The sequence below is a fragment of the Triticum urartu genome, chromosome 1A (assembly GCF_056163025.1).
Source record: "Triticum urartu cultivar PI428250 chromosome 1A, HENAU_Tu73, whole genome shotgun sequence".
In the NCBI taxonomy this organism is placed as follows: domain Eukaryota; kingdom Viridiplantae; phylum Streptophyta; class Magnoliopsida; order Poales; family Poaceae; genus Triticum; species Triticum urartu.
In genome coordinates this window covers 375,437,780-375,451,473 of record NC_141873.1, presented here as the reverse complement: position 1 = coordinate 375,451,473, position 13,694 = coordinate 375,437,780, and the positions used below count along the sequence as shown (strand labels likewise).

Sequence of the window (13,694 nt, the reverse complement as noted above, 5' to 3'; positions counted from 1 at the left end):
ACGCTATACATCTTGACAACTTTGAGCATATTTACTCAGGGTCCAGATTGTCTGCATGACCCTACTAGGATGGCGGGCTAGCACCCAAGATTTGACTGAACAAATGTCAATCTTCTGCATTTGTGCAAGCTCCTTCCTATATGGTGCAGTAAAAAGGAAGAAAAAAACAGCAAGCACCTACAACTTGAACTTGCAGCAGATGCACCAAGACACCAACCAATATACAGAAACTGAACACTGAAACTACATACGCGCGTTTTGGTCATGATATATGTTGCCAATTCCATGTAGTTCAAAAGCATGCACAAGTTCAAAATTGCTGGAGGGAAGCAATGGATTATTCAGGTACATGCTGAAGGAACAATATTTGCTTCTACCTGTACTAATGTTAGCATGTGTGTATATGACCTTGAGGCTGCAGTCCAAAAGGAGAGCGACGTTGTATACAAGAGCAGTGGTCAAGATCCGGTACATCTATCTTCTTGACGCCTGGAAGAAGGTATGTCCTACAAAACTTTCTTCTCTTGAGAATTGCAACAGCTGTTATGGCCTTCCTAATCCTAGCTTGCTAATACAAAAGGCTACTGCTAGAAAACTACATGATGCTTGCATCTTTATGAACAGCTGCATGATGCTTCTATCCTTATGGACAAGACAACTAGCCCTCCTGTGAAAAGGAAAAACAAGATAAAAATTCCTTTTTGATCTTAGAAAACAAAAAGAGCATGATCAACCCCAATGTTGAACGATGAACATGATGGCAAAAATACTGCTATACTCTTCCCATGGGTGAGAACGGAGGGCCATTGACCACCGGAGTTTTTCCTTTCCTCCTCTTCACTTTCTTCTTCTCTTTTCCTGTTACTGATCCTATTAACTGCTTCACTTCTTCTTTGAGGAGCATTTTCATTGAACTGGAATACAGCTTGTGCTTGAATTTCTCTATACCAATGGTTGGAGAAGCTTCAGAACAGTGAAGCAAAGATATGCAGACTGAGAATGCCTGCAGCGCCGACAATCGTGCATGGAAATCCACTGAGAACTCTCCTTTCCCATCGACTTTCATGGAAAGGGCAGGGAGAACTTCCTGGTTACCCTGCTTCAACAGTTGGAGTACACAAATGAAATACTACATTTAGTTGAATATGATGTTAACTAGTGCATCTGTCAAAAAGAAGTTTTAACTAGTGCATTGTTGTTGAAATACTAGCGCCTCTTTGATTCATAGGATTCTAAAAGCGTGGGAATAGGAAAAACATAGAATTGAAATACTAGGGCCTACAGGATTTTGTTTGTTTGATTGCATCATAGGAAAAACAAAGGATTCTTTTGAAGAGGTTTGAGTGGATGCTAGAAATCCTATGGGAAGTAGTACAAAGAAATCGTTAGGAAAAACTCCTGTGGGATTCAATCCTACGAATCAAATAACTAATATAGGAAAAATTCCTAAGGATTCTAATCCTCCAAAGTTTCTACGAAAATCCTTTAAATCAAAAGAGCCCTACATTTAGTTGAAATGCATTGTTGTTTGCTTCAACAGCTGAATTACACAAATGAAATATTACATTTAGTTGAATATAATGTTAACTAGTGCATTCGTCAAAAAGAAGTTTTAATTAGTGCAACTGTTAATTAGCGCAAGTATAACTAAAACGGGGATATAGCTTTTAAGTGGGAAACAAGCAACAATGCATTTCAATTATCATATAGGAAAATTTCTTTTGATCTGCTAATGAAGTTGGGGGGAATCATATTTTGAACCAATTTAATTATTACTCACTGTGAGTAAATGCAGACAGGTGGTAATAATCAAACACGAGATGTGTCTCAACATACAAAATATACCTTAACAAATAGCTCCATGCGATGCTTGCTTTCATTCATCACAGAATCGACCCAATAACTATCATATGCATTTTCAAGGACAACGATTGGGCAAGACATGTCCCATCCACCGCAGTCACACCTTCCCCCACTCTTTAGACGGTTAAGTAACGGTGATGGACTGGTCTCATCATCCCTTGGTAACCCGTGTGCTCCGCCTGCTGTAACCACTTTAACTGTACCTGGTGATGATCCAGTTTTCAATTCGAGGGACCGGGTTTTATGAAACGGCACTTGGACTACAACAGCTGCAACCTCCAAATGAGGATGAAGATCTTCTTGGGACCAAAGACAAGATACCGATGCATCTGAGTTATTCCTTGCAGTATTTTGCCGCTCCATCTGATTATTTCTCTCTAGAGACTCCCTAGAGATTGAATTCTTAACAACATTGCAGAATGGTGGTTGAGTGGAATCTGGACGCTGAACTCTATCAACAGCAGAGCTCCGTCGTGCATGAGCAATGTCATACAAAACAAACTCGCTAGTGGCTGAGTTATTTAAAATACCATCTTCTTCAACTTCAGAGTACAGATAGGAAGACACATGCATCTGGCCAACAATTGGAGGCAGCCACCCATGCCTATCCTTGGAGGTCCTTCCCACGGTACTTGATCGCTTGCCAACACTATGGAAAGTGTAAATCCAATTCAGTTCGTTCCCGGATTTCCAAGTGCTAGCGTAAATGGATTCTTCTGGACCCTTGGTACAGAACTCAAAACCAAAAGCGCCATTGTCATGATCCAGTTTAAGAACAGCATGCAAATGAGTCGGCGATGAAGTAACTGTGATAGGCCGGGCTTCCCCACTCGTCTGGCATTTAGGTGTGGGAGTTTGGTCAGATCTTGAGATACCACTCAACAAAGATTTGCGCAGTGCACTATCTTTTCCTCTAACTGGTGGATTACCACATTTTGCATCTTCCATTACCATGTGGGAGGGATTCCTCAGAGATTTGGACTTCATGAAAGGATCCAAAATTTTCTTAAACGCACTAGATCGAGCTTTTTTGTTGCCATCGACACCATGAACACTTTCTGATGGACATGTAGCATCAAAAACACCCACCTTAGCTGACAAGGACTTGGGGAGATTACTCACTGAATCTATTGTGCCATGGTTACTCCTATCAGGATGAAGGCCAACAGGAGGTTGGCAATTTGACATTGTACCTTTGCTACTGCTGCTTTCTAGCAAATGAGGAGCAGCACTTGCGGCGGGACACGTGGCATTGTCTTCTTTGAGCGATAACCCCGGGAACCTGTCTCTTACATCATCCTTTAACAAATTGCAGTCCTTGCGTGGCCTTCCAAGCCTCAAGTTGTCACTGGGAACCTCATGCGATGAAATATCCACAAGCTCCCTGGCATCTTGATTAAATCCACGAGTTATGTTCATAGAAGACCTCAACTTGCATGAACCGCTCCGTTGCGGAACCAAGTAAGCTCCACTTGTGCTAGGCTGAGAGGACGAATCGACGGTCCCAAATGACATAAACGCATCTCTTTCATATATAGAGTCTAATTTCCTCCTCCCCTCTTGGAGTTTCCTTAGTCTGCTGACATCACTGGAGCTCTGGTACATAGAACCACGACTATGAATGATGCTATCTTCTGGGTTTTCCTCACGGCGTCTTGAAGGCAGACTCTTGCAATGAAAATTTGGGAACCGGTTGAGGTGCATTTCGCCTGAGTTTCTATCCGGGCATTTCAGTTGTGCTGCCCTGCTAGGACTCTCTGTTTCCTCATCAATTGGTTCCATGGTTTCCTTAGCTACACTGGGCCGAGAACGGTTCCCCATGTAGGAAACCTGCATTAAAACCATAATACAGTGCTCGCATCAGAAGAGAGAAAAGATGACAGTAGCATCAGCTTTTATCCAAAAAAAAAACCATAACCATAGTTTGTATCAGGTTTGGCAGAGGGAACCATTTTACAAGCTTAAAACTACGCCCATCCTATGCATCAAATCCGTCCAAGAAAAATAGGTCATATCCATTTCCAAAAGAAGGAAGAGTTTCCATTCGTTCACATACTACTTCAATACCTAGGTTTCAAGAGGAACAGCACAACACTAAAATAACAAAAAACAAATCTAAATCTACTCTCGGATCACACAGCACATTATCACTGAATCAGCTAAACCATTCGAGGAAAGGATGAACCCTCGCAGATGGGAATCGAATCCCAGGACGAGGTCAGCAGAAAAGGAACCCCTCTCCTCCCATCTGCACCAAATCCGAGCCGCACTTCTTGAAGAAACGCATCGGCAAACCTGCTCGCCATTAGTTCCTCCTAAAAAGTCCAACCTTGCGGCCAAGTCCCGCCGCCCAAATCTACAGCCAGCCGCCGCCGCGGCCGCAAGCGTCGCAGAGGACCGCCGTATGAATCAACCGGAAAGGGATCGAGAAATGCCATTACTCACCTTGGAGCGGAGCCGACGGGGAGCAGACCGGCGCGGCAGAAGAGGCAGTGGACTTTACTGGTCCGTCAGTCCTCGCGCATCTGTCTCGTGTGAGTGAGGGAAATATTCTTGGCGGCTCACGAAAATGAAATGGAGATTCCCAAATCTTATTTTGCGCCTTCGCCGCTAGGGACGATTGTGAAATAGATAGAGGTAGGGGGACTAGAGCGTAAAGAGCGATCCGCGGCGGAGCTTCGGCGTTCTGGGCTGCTCCGCTGGGCCGGTGGCACACATCTTGTAGGCATGTGTCAGACCAGCCCGAGGTCTCTGTGGCGGCAAAAGGCCCATGTACCATCTCTTTTATCTACTCCCTCCGTCTCAAAATAAGTGTCTCAACTTTAATGCAACTTGTTCTCAAGAAAAAAATAATACAACTTTGTAAGACAAAGAGAGTGTATACAAACATAAATGTTGCTAAAATAAGTGTCTCGACTTTAATATTAAATTTGATATAAAATTAAGACACTTATTTTAAGAGGAAGAGAGTGTATACAAACATAAATGTTGCTAAAATAAATACCAATATAAAATTTCTCAAAAAACTATATACCAATATAAGTAAAACAAGTTACGGAGATTCAACAAATCTCATCTAATTCTAAAAAAAACAGATCTCACAATATCTATCCAATAGTCTATGTTGCTCCAGTGTTTAGCGTTACTCCTGTTTTGCACAAAACACATTTAGCACCCTTAATGATTAATATTCTCTGTATTTTTTTAATAATAAGTACTTAAAAAAGAATAGCGTTCCTTTTTTTCCAGACGGAGTGTTTCGTCCAACCTTTCATCCTTTTTCTGAGCATCATTTCATAAAAATCATCGTAATTGTCACATATTTACCTGACTTGCCATAAACTTGTCTTTTCTTTGGAAGCCAATAAATGATTGCAAAAAAATTATAAAATATATTTAGATAAGTATAACATGGAGAGAATTTGGCAAACATTTATTTACACAATTACATTAATATGTGCAGATAAATTGCGGGATAACGTACTAAAATATTTATATCACGATGAAACGCATGCAATTATCATCATATCTAATACCAACATCAACATTAGCCAAAGAATTATACCCTAACTACTATTGATTTCTTGATACCGCTTATTGTGAAGGATATGACTATTAGTTAAATAAAGTCACCGAAGTTCAAAAATATTACTTCCTCCATCCCAAAATTCTTGTCTTAGATTAGTATCTAGACAAATCTAAGACAAGAGTTTATTTTAGGATGGAGAGAGTAGTTTATATCTTGCCTAATATTATACTCCCTCCGTTCCTAAATATAACTCTTTTTAGAGATTTCATTACAAACTACATACGAATGTATATAGACATATTTTCGAGTGTAGATTCACTCATTTTGCTTTGTATGTAGTCATAGTAAAATCTCTAAAAACATTTATATTTAGAAACGGAGGTAGTAATAAATATAATTAATATCTTGTCTAATATTAACGGACATTGCACGCACACAATTGGCAGGAAAATCAACCATTCCACCCCGACGAACGCCGATGAGATCATCCGCACCCATCGTCATCTGGTGCATTCTGGCCGTCGCCGTTGCCATCTCGCCATCCAACCTCTACATATACAGACACAGTGACATGCACAGCGCACACGAGGCGAACATCCTGTAAAAAAATTATATGAGATCAAGTCTCACGGTTAACAGATAAAACCTGTTCTGATGAATAACACGTGACATTCATAAATCACAAAGCATCTAATCTCTGGTCTCATAGAATTATTTTCCGACATCCCTGGACTGGCTGGAGGCGCCAGACACGGACAGTCCAGGTCCCGCAAGTTTCTTCCTCCTGCCGCGCCTCCTCTCCCCCCGTCCTTGATATCTCTTCCCAGCGCGTGCCGTGCCGCGGTCGACCAACATGGACCGGCGGCGGCTCTGGACGTGGGCAGCTGCCGTCGTCGTCGCTGCTGCTGCTGCGGCTGCGGCGGCGGCGGGCCATGAGAAGAGGCTGGTGGTGGGCATGACTCTCGTCCCGGGCGCCGCGTCCACGGGGGCAGGCAAGTCCGCGACGCCTTTAATCAATCCTCTTTTCTTTCCCCTGCGTTCATCCGGCCGCACATTGCCCTGCTCTGCCTAAAAGCATACGGGGATGCCAACTAATGGTGCGCGTGTGAACTGCCGTTCGATTGCAGTGTGCCTCGACGGGAGCCCGCCGGCGTACCACCTCCACCGCGGCTCCGGCGCGGGCGCCCGCGGCTGGCTGCTCCAGTTCGAGGGCGGCGGCTGGTGCAACGACGCGCCGTCCTGCGCCGCACGAGCCGGCACGCGGCGAGGCTCCACCCGGCTCATGAGCAAGCTCGAGGTCTTCTCCGGCGTGCTCAGCAACGATCCGGCCAGGAACCCAGGTACCGCAATCGTCTTGCTGGTTCTCTTCAGTTACAGCTCCCTTTCAGTTTCTTCAGCAGAAACGCGCTGTTTCATAATACTTTTTGCAAGCAACGAACACGGGTTTGATTAATTGGAGAAACATTTTCCCCGTGCATTCTTTGATTTCCTCGCACGTACGTACGTACCTTTTACGCCAAGTCGTCGATGATGATCAGCACAGCAGAGCACGTGCATGTCTCCGTTCATGCATGGTGATGGTGGTACTGTCTTGTGCTTTTGCAAAAAGGTTGCGGCCAGTCAACAATCACCATAATCCGGTAGGTAGCGCCAACAGTTTCGCTTTAACACATCCAGGCCCATGGCGAATTCAAGCTCATGGTCCTACAAGGGTGATGATGAACCCCACATCTGCATCAGGCCACTGCCACAACTTCTGGTCAAAGGAATTCAGAGTTTCAGATCAGTTCTCGTCACTACTAAAGATTTTTCTTTTTGACAATTCGAGCAGATTTTTACAACTGGAATCGGGTGAAGCTGCGGTACTGCGACGGCGGATCCTTCGCGGGCGATTCGGAGTTCACAAATGGCGTACGTACTCTTAAAAAGTTAAAATCATATTGTGAACTGCATATGTAAACGAGTTGCTGCTCGCATTCAACTGAACTCCGTTTGCTCACTATTTGTACTGTTTGTCGCCCCGACATATGCAGTCTTCAGTCATCTACATGAGAGGTCAGAGGATATGGGATGCTATCATCGCCGATCTCCTCACCAAAGGCCTCGCCAAAGCCAAAAAGGTTTCTGCAGATCTCATCAGCACTAGTCTATATACTTTCTGCGTGTTTTTCACTAATGCTAGGCTTTTACTTAGTGGTGGAGTTTCAGTTAGTAGCACAAATCACTCTACAAGACATGTAGTTGTGTAATTGTTAAGTCGATCATGGTTTTGAGCAAATCTGAATCCAACAGGTGCTGCTCTCAGGATGCTCAGCAGGAGGCCTAGCTACATTCTTCCACTGCGACGACCTCGGGGAGCTTCTCGGGGGCGTCGCCACGGTGAAATGCATGAGCGACGCGGGGTTTTTCCTTGATGTGTAACGCTGGAACTAATCGATCAATGAGTTTACTTTTGGAAGGTTGAGCTTTTGGTCAAATGTGTTAAACTTATGTCATTTTTCAGGGATGACATTTCCGGCAACAACAGCATTAGACCTTTCTTTAGCAGCCTAGTTGCTCTGCAGGTTATTTGCATCAGTAAACCTTCTCTTTACACACTGATTTGGCTTAAGATATTTGAGAGTTTTTTCAAGTATGTTTTGATTTTATTTTCTTAATTTTGATGTAGGGAGCTGAGAAGAATTTGAACAAAGACTGTCTAAATTCAACACTCAGTCCTTATCTGGTCAGATCTCTTTTCGTTCCTACTATCCTTTCAGAGCATTGAACCACATTATGGGCACTTGAGTTTTACTGATCATACTTTCCACCCCTCCTGTGCAGTGTTTTTTCCCTCAATATGCACTTCAAAACATTAAAACCCCATATTTCATCTTAAATTCAGCGTACGATGTATATCAGGTAATGGAATACGTTGTACCAGTCAATATTTTTCACCAGCTGACCACTAGTAAAAATATTATCAATTTTTGGCAGTTCCATCACATCTTTGTGCCTCCTTCGTCTGATCCTAGGGGTCACTGGAGTCGCTGTAAGGCGGACCCCAGTGCATGCAGCACATCACAAATTGCAACTCTCCAAGGTTACAATCAGTGCTTTATACAAATCTTCGCTACATGTATCAAACGAGCGGGTGTAAAGTTCTTCATTGAGTTACTGTCTTGAGGAATTTGTCTGCAGGCCTAAGAAGTGCAATGTTAACAGCACTCAAACCGTTTGAAGGTGAGCCGGAGATGGGCATGTTCATCAATTCTTGCTTTGCACATTGCCAGAGCGAGCTGCAGGACACATGGTTTGCGCCGAATTCCCCAACACTGGACAATGAGGTACTAATAATTGATGAGGTTAAGTTGTATGCTTGTGGCCTTTTAGTGATGCATGGTGTTTTCATGAAAATCATTTTGGAGTTTCAGACAATTGCAGAGCTAGTCGGTGATTGGTACTTTGAAAGGGGTGCTGCCCAAGAAATCGACTGCGCATATCCCTGCGACTCAACTTGTCACAACATTATACCATCTAATCAGGTAAGTTAATGGGAAATGCAAGTGCACATGCAAGGGTGGGTGTTTGAGTTTGGGGTCTATCTATGCAGGGTATATCTGTTCATATTTTCCCATGATATTTTGCAGGTCGGCATCTAGTGGATACAATGTGTTGTGTAGGTTGGTTCATAGTGTTCTTCAACTCAATACAAGAAATATTGGCAAAATTTTACTGTGTATTGCTAAGTTCATCATATATACTACAAATATATAGAAGAAATAGCTTGGATGCCCAGCATGGAGGTATCATGTTTCGGGTTCAAATCCATCATTTCCATGTCTCTACATTTGCTTTCTTTGGTCCATTTTCTTTAAAAATCATTCTTTGATATTGGGACTGTCTATTTAACAGTTGACTGAATTTCAATCGGTATTCATCTTTTTTTAGCCAATCATAAACCAACAACTGTATGCATTTGTTCCCCGTGTATGTCAGCGATTCAACTCTTTCTTTGAGAGAGAAATGTAAATATTTCACATGCACTCCCTCCGTCCGAAAATACTTGTCCTAGAAATGGATAAAATGAATGAATCTATAACTAAAATAAGTCTAGATACAACCATTTCTAGGACAAGTATTTCCGAATGGAAGGAGCATGTATGTATGTATGTCAAAACCTGCCAAAAACTACTTAGCGGGTTTTAAAATTCTTGATGGATTGAACTGGACCCTGGTTGATTGCAATACGGCCTATACCCAAGAAGGGCTGCCAAGAAAAGCAAAGCATGCAGAGGACAAATAGGCCTGTACCAACACCTGAGAACACAAAAAAGAGCAATAAAAAGCCCAAGAAGAATAGCTGATGGAAGAACCGAAAATCAACAAGAAAATAACAAATTCCATAACATATTCTAACATTAGAGCAAGGGAGGGCCTTGGCCCCCCACCCCCTTTTCCTTATTTAGTAAATATACATAGTATTCAGACACATATCACATGCTTTTTTAGACAAATTTTACCAATGGTTCGTGCCGTTCTAGATGTGTTGTTTGCTTGGCCACATGGGACACTGGAAAAGGATCTAGTCTTGAGGATCAGCGGACAGTGGGTTATCAATCACCACTGTCTGATGAATGAGCCCGAAGGGCCAGAGGTTATGCCCACCACTCTGCTCAGGTTAGTGTACAGGATGTGAATATAACAAAGGCAGAGTCATCTGTTTTCATCTTTGACAGAACCCAGTTCAAGTTATTACAAATTCAATCATAAATACGAGTTCATCTTTAGTACTATTGCGGATACACCTGATGTCAAGTTTTATGACTACAGACCAGCCGATCCAATCAAGAACTAACAGTATGTTTCACCGTTTAATCTAGTTACGGAGTAAAATATCACCGACCCAAACACCCAACTGTTTGATGCACTCCATCAGGGGGAATCACTCTACTTCAAACATCCCAGCTGATTTAAAAGTGCATCAATTTAAATAATTGTAGGGAGTATTTAGGCAGAAATGTCACATGATTATTTAGATAATTTTACCAATGATTCTAAAATTCCGTCAATTTAAATACCATTATGGCAATTATAGTAAAGAAAACAGTTAATGGATATGGCCTACCATTCTTCTGCGATGATATAAATAGGGGATTTAGGTGTTTCGGAAATGAGAACAAAGCCGATTCCAATCAAAACAGGAAAGACTCCATCAAACTAAGGATCCTATGTTATTACATTGTAAGTGCACCTCTTTGGTTCTTAAAATGATAGGACTAGGAAATTGGATTTCATGGCACATGCCATTGTTGTTGTTGTGAAATTTTGCATGATTTGGGCTGAATGGAATTTTTTTCCTTTAAAATTGCAAGTAAAGTGGAGTATAAGAAAACTGTCTATGGTTTGACCCGCAAAAACAGACAAAAAAAAACTGTCTATGGTTTACAATTCTCCACTCCAAGCAAGCTACACATGAAAACTTCCTAGGAAATATAATCCTCTATTTTGAAGGAAAAGGTATAATCCTCTAAAATATTTCCTTCAAAAAGAAATATAATCCTCTAAAATTAGAATGATATATTATGAATCAAAGCTGAAAATGAATTATGAAAAAATTCACCGTTTCGTGTATATGGCCACGCATCGCACCCCGGTATGGTGCAATCAACATTTGTCGATAAATGATTGCTTACGTTTATATATTGCTGGTTGCATCGCAACACGTTTGAATCATATAGGAACAGGATGCAGAACCAGAGCTTTCAGATATCTGCAACTTTTAGGACTACTATTTTCTTCAGACAAAACGAACAGAAATAAGATGCAGCTTTCACAGAACCCATGGTTCTACACTATATCTTAGTCCAGTAATTGAGGTTCAAACCAGCCTACCAAAAGCAAGAAATTCATGTTCCAACTAGCTAGGCCTGCGATGCAACCATAGCCCTTTCATCCGGATCGATGGCCGGGAAGAACCAGAACGAGTCACCAGCGGTGAACTCGCCTTGCCGGTGGTGCATCTTCTTCTTCAGCACCAGCATATTATCCGAGCCGTCATCCACCCACGATTCCGCCCAGAACCACGCGAGCCCAGCGCCACAACCGCCCACGTCAACGAGACTCAACGACGGCTGGTGCGCGAACAACAGCATGCCAGGCGGCCGGCCCGACGCCGCCGGCACAGAGGCCGAGCACCCGCGGCCCAAAAGCAGGACACGGTCCCCGGGCACGCGGTCCTGCGTCCATACCTTCTTGTCCCAGTCCAGCCTGAAGAGCGCGACGCGCGCGTTGTGCTCGTCCGCGAGCACGAGGTGGACGTGCCGGAGCGACTCCACGAGGTAGTGGCGCATGCTGCTCTCGCCGAACGGGAGCTGGCACGCCGTGTTCCGGCGCTCCACCTTGGGCTCCGGGTCCGCGAGGTCCGCGCGCCAGACCTTCCTCCTGCCGTCGACCAGGTACACCATGGCGCCGACGGTGACCATGTCGCTGGCGGCCGGGTCGTAGCGGAACCCCGGGGCGCGCAGGGTGAGCCACCCCTGGTCCTGCTGGCCGGGGTGGCAGTAGGCGACGAGCCTGTCCGTGGCGAGGATGAGGAAGCACGCCCGGCGGTCAGCCGGCGACGACGTGAGCGCGGCGTGGAATCGCCCTTCGGCGTTCTTCTCCTTGAACGGCCAGGACAGGACCAGCCGCGCGCCGGCGACCGGGTTGGCGAGGACGAGGCGGCGCGGCGCGTCCAGGGAGACGAACACGAGCCACCCGCAGGCGGAGGACGCGACGCAGCGATGGTAGCCCTCCCCCGGGACATCGTACGCGTAGGGCCGCCCCCCGGGGATGTCGTAGAACTGGCGGCGCACGTTGGCCGGCGCGGGCGCGGACTGCGAGGCGGAGGCCGGCTCCGGGAGCATGAGCCACGGGAAGGGCGGCGGGCGGCGGCCGAGGCGGCGGGAGAAGAAGCGCCACGCGCGGCAGACGAGGCGGAGGCGGAGGTGGTCGGCGAAGGTGATGTAGGGGGCCACCGAGGCGAAGATGCGGTCGCCGGGGAGGACCCCCCTAGGGTTTTTCCCCGGATCGCGAGGCGCCGCCGCCATTGCCCGGCGTCGTCGAGGCGAGCGACCCATGCAACGCAAGAGGCGGGCCGGTTGGCTGGTTGGTTGGCTCGATCGATCGATCGATTGGTCTCCGGGAAGCGCACGCGCCGCAACGATTTATGTATGATCTGGCGCCGCAATGCCCATAAATGCATCGGATTTATTTCGTCAGATTTGGGCTTGTTTAAAGAAAATCTTACTAGTATTGATCCAGAATATTTACCAGTTAATGCATCCTATCGCCTGCCGCGTCTTCAGCTTCAGCTTTCGGTTCCCAGTGATTGATGCCATAATTTGATTTAAATCTCTGCAATTCGTAGTAGCAAAACATAGGGGGAAACCAATTATGAGCGTTTTCGGTTCTCATTTGCGTCCAAAACAAAGTACAGTATATCTCAAAAATTGCTCGCGACCCGTCAGCCCTGATGTCATCCAATGGTTGAGCGCCCTCCTTTCATTGAAACAGGGGTAATGTTACATAACCCCGATAAACGATGATCATACTGATTTGGTGAGCTATGCCCCACCAACAATTCAAAATTTTGCTTGAAGAGTTGCTACATATTCGTTAACTACATGGCAAAACAAACATTTGAGAGGGATGGAGGTTTCAAGCACATGTCCAGTTTGTGATTTGGAACCAGAGAATGCTTTTCATGCATTATGTAGATGATTTATGGTTGTGTCTTTGTGGTTGAAAATGTCTGAAGTATGGAGATTACATGTGCTCTTGTTGATGTCCAACATACAGTTAGAGCATGGCTTCTTTGGTCCTTGAACCTTTTGGTTCGTATTGATAGGCTGGTGACTGTTTAGGCATAATCGAAATGAAGTGGTGCATGAAAAACCCGCGCCACCACTATAAATATCACAAACGTTCTTATTTAGCTACCTCGAGTCACTGACTGTGGTGAAGTTAAACTCTACAACCGATCCTATTAAAGGAGCGGTAATCTTTTCTGATCACCACCCTGAATCCTCACATGCGTCCGCACACAAGGAACCTCTTGTGATTAAACATGATGATAGTCCCAAATGGTACCTACCAGTGAAAGGTTGCCTGAAGTTGAATGTAATGGAGCTTTTGTCTCGGAAGGAACTACGGGAGCAGGTATGGTTATGAGGAACAACTCTGGAGGAATGGTGTCTTCAGTTTACAAACAATTATTCTTGTGTCGTAAGGCTCTTGAAGATGAACGTTGTGCTTGTATGGGGGGGGTTATCTTTTGCTC

General features: G+C 44.7%; 3 protein-coding genes across 3 annotated transcripts; 1 reads left to right on the top strand and 2 right to left on the bottom strand.

Annotated features, from left to right (window-relative positions):
- Positions 1–240: 240 nt before the first annotated feature.
- LOC125513037 (uncharacterized) lies at positions 241–4,465 on the bottom strand. Its single transcript, XM_048678087.2, has 3 exons — positions 4,309–4,465; positions 1,846–3,693; positions 241–1,096 (listed from the first exon to the last, which is right to left on the bottom strand). The coding sequence occupies exons 2-3, from the start codon at positions 3,682–3,684 to the stop codon at positions 773–775; spliced, it is 2,163 nt and encodes a 720-aa protein (XP_048534044.2). The 5' UTR covers positions 3,685–3,693; positions 4,309–4,465; the 3' UTR covers positions 241–772.
- A 1,636-nt stretch (positions 4,466–6,101) lies between these two features.
- On the top strand, positions 6,102–9,436 carry LOC125533878 (Pectinacetylesterase family protein). Its single transcript, XM_048697211.2, has 12 exons — positions 6,102–6,384; positions 6,520–6,732; positions 7,224–7,303; positions 7,426–7,512; positions 7,685–7,809; positions 7,896–7,956; positions 8,061–8,117; positions 8,216–8,293; positions 8,369–8,474; positions 8,573–8,718; positions 8,806–8,916; positions 9,022–9,436. The coding sequence occupies exons 1-12, from the start codon at positions 6,246–6,248 to the stop codon at positions 9,031–9,033; spliced, it is 1,215 nt and encodes a 404-aa protein (XP_048553168.2). The 5' UTR covers positions 6,102–6,245; the 3' UTR covers positions 9,034–9,436.
- Positions 9,437–11,141: 1,705 nt separating this feature from the next.
- LOC125533867 (uncharacterized) lies at positions 11,142–12,596 on the bottom strand. Its single transcript, XM_048697200.2, has one exon. The coding sequence runs from the start codon at positions 12,490–12,492 to the stop codon at positions 11,296–11,298; it is 1,197 nt and encodes a 398-aa protein (XP_048553157.2). The 5' UTR covers positions 12,493–12,596; the 3' UTR covers positions 11,142–11,295.
- Positions 12,597–13,694: the final 1,098 nt, after the last annotated feature.

What these genes read in the sequence shown, in the direction of transcription:
- LOC125533878 (XM_048697211.2), top strand. Translation starts at nt 6,246, where the DNA reads ATGGACCGGCGGCGGCTCTGGACGTGGGCAGCTGCCGTCGTCGTCGCT. An exon ending in GCCTCGCCAAAGCCAAAAAG is followed by an intron (nt 7,513 to 7,684) that starts GTTTCTGCAGAT and finishes TGAATCCAACAG; the next exon opens with GTGCTGCTCTCAGGATGCTC. An exon ending in CAACACTCAGTCCTTATCTG is followed by an intron (nt 8,118 to 8,215) that starts GTCAGATCTCTT and finishes CCTCCTGTGCAG; the next exon opens with TGTTTTTTCCCTCAATATGC.
- LOC125533867 (XM_048697200.2), bottom strand. Translation starts at nt 12,492, where the DNA reads ATGGGTCGCTCGCCTCGACGACGCCGGGCAATGGCGGCGGCGCCTCGC.
- LOC125513037 (XM_048678087.2), bottom strand. Translation starts at nt 3,684, where the DNA reads ATGGGGAACCGTTCTCGGCCCAGTGTAGCTAAGGAAACCATGGAACCA. An exon ending in GCATGGAGCTATTTGTTAAG is followed by an intron (nt 1,097 to 1,845) that starts GTATATTTTGTA and finishes CTGTTGAAGCAG; the next exon opens with GGTAACCAGGAAGTTCTCCC.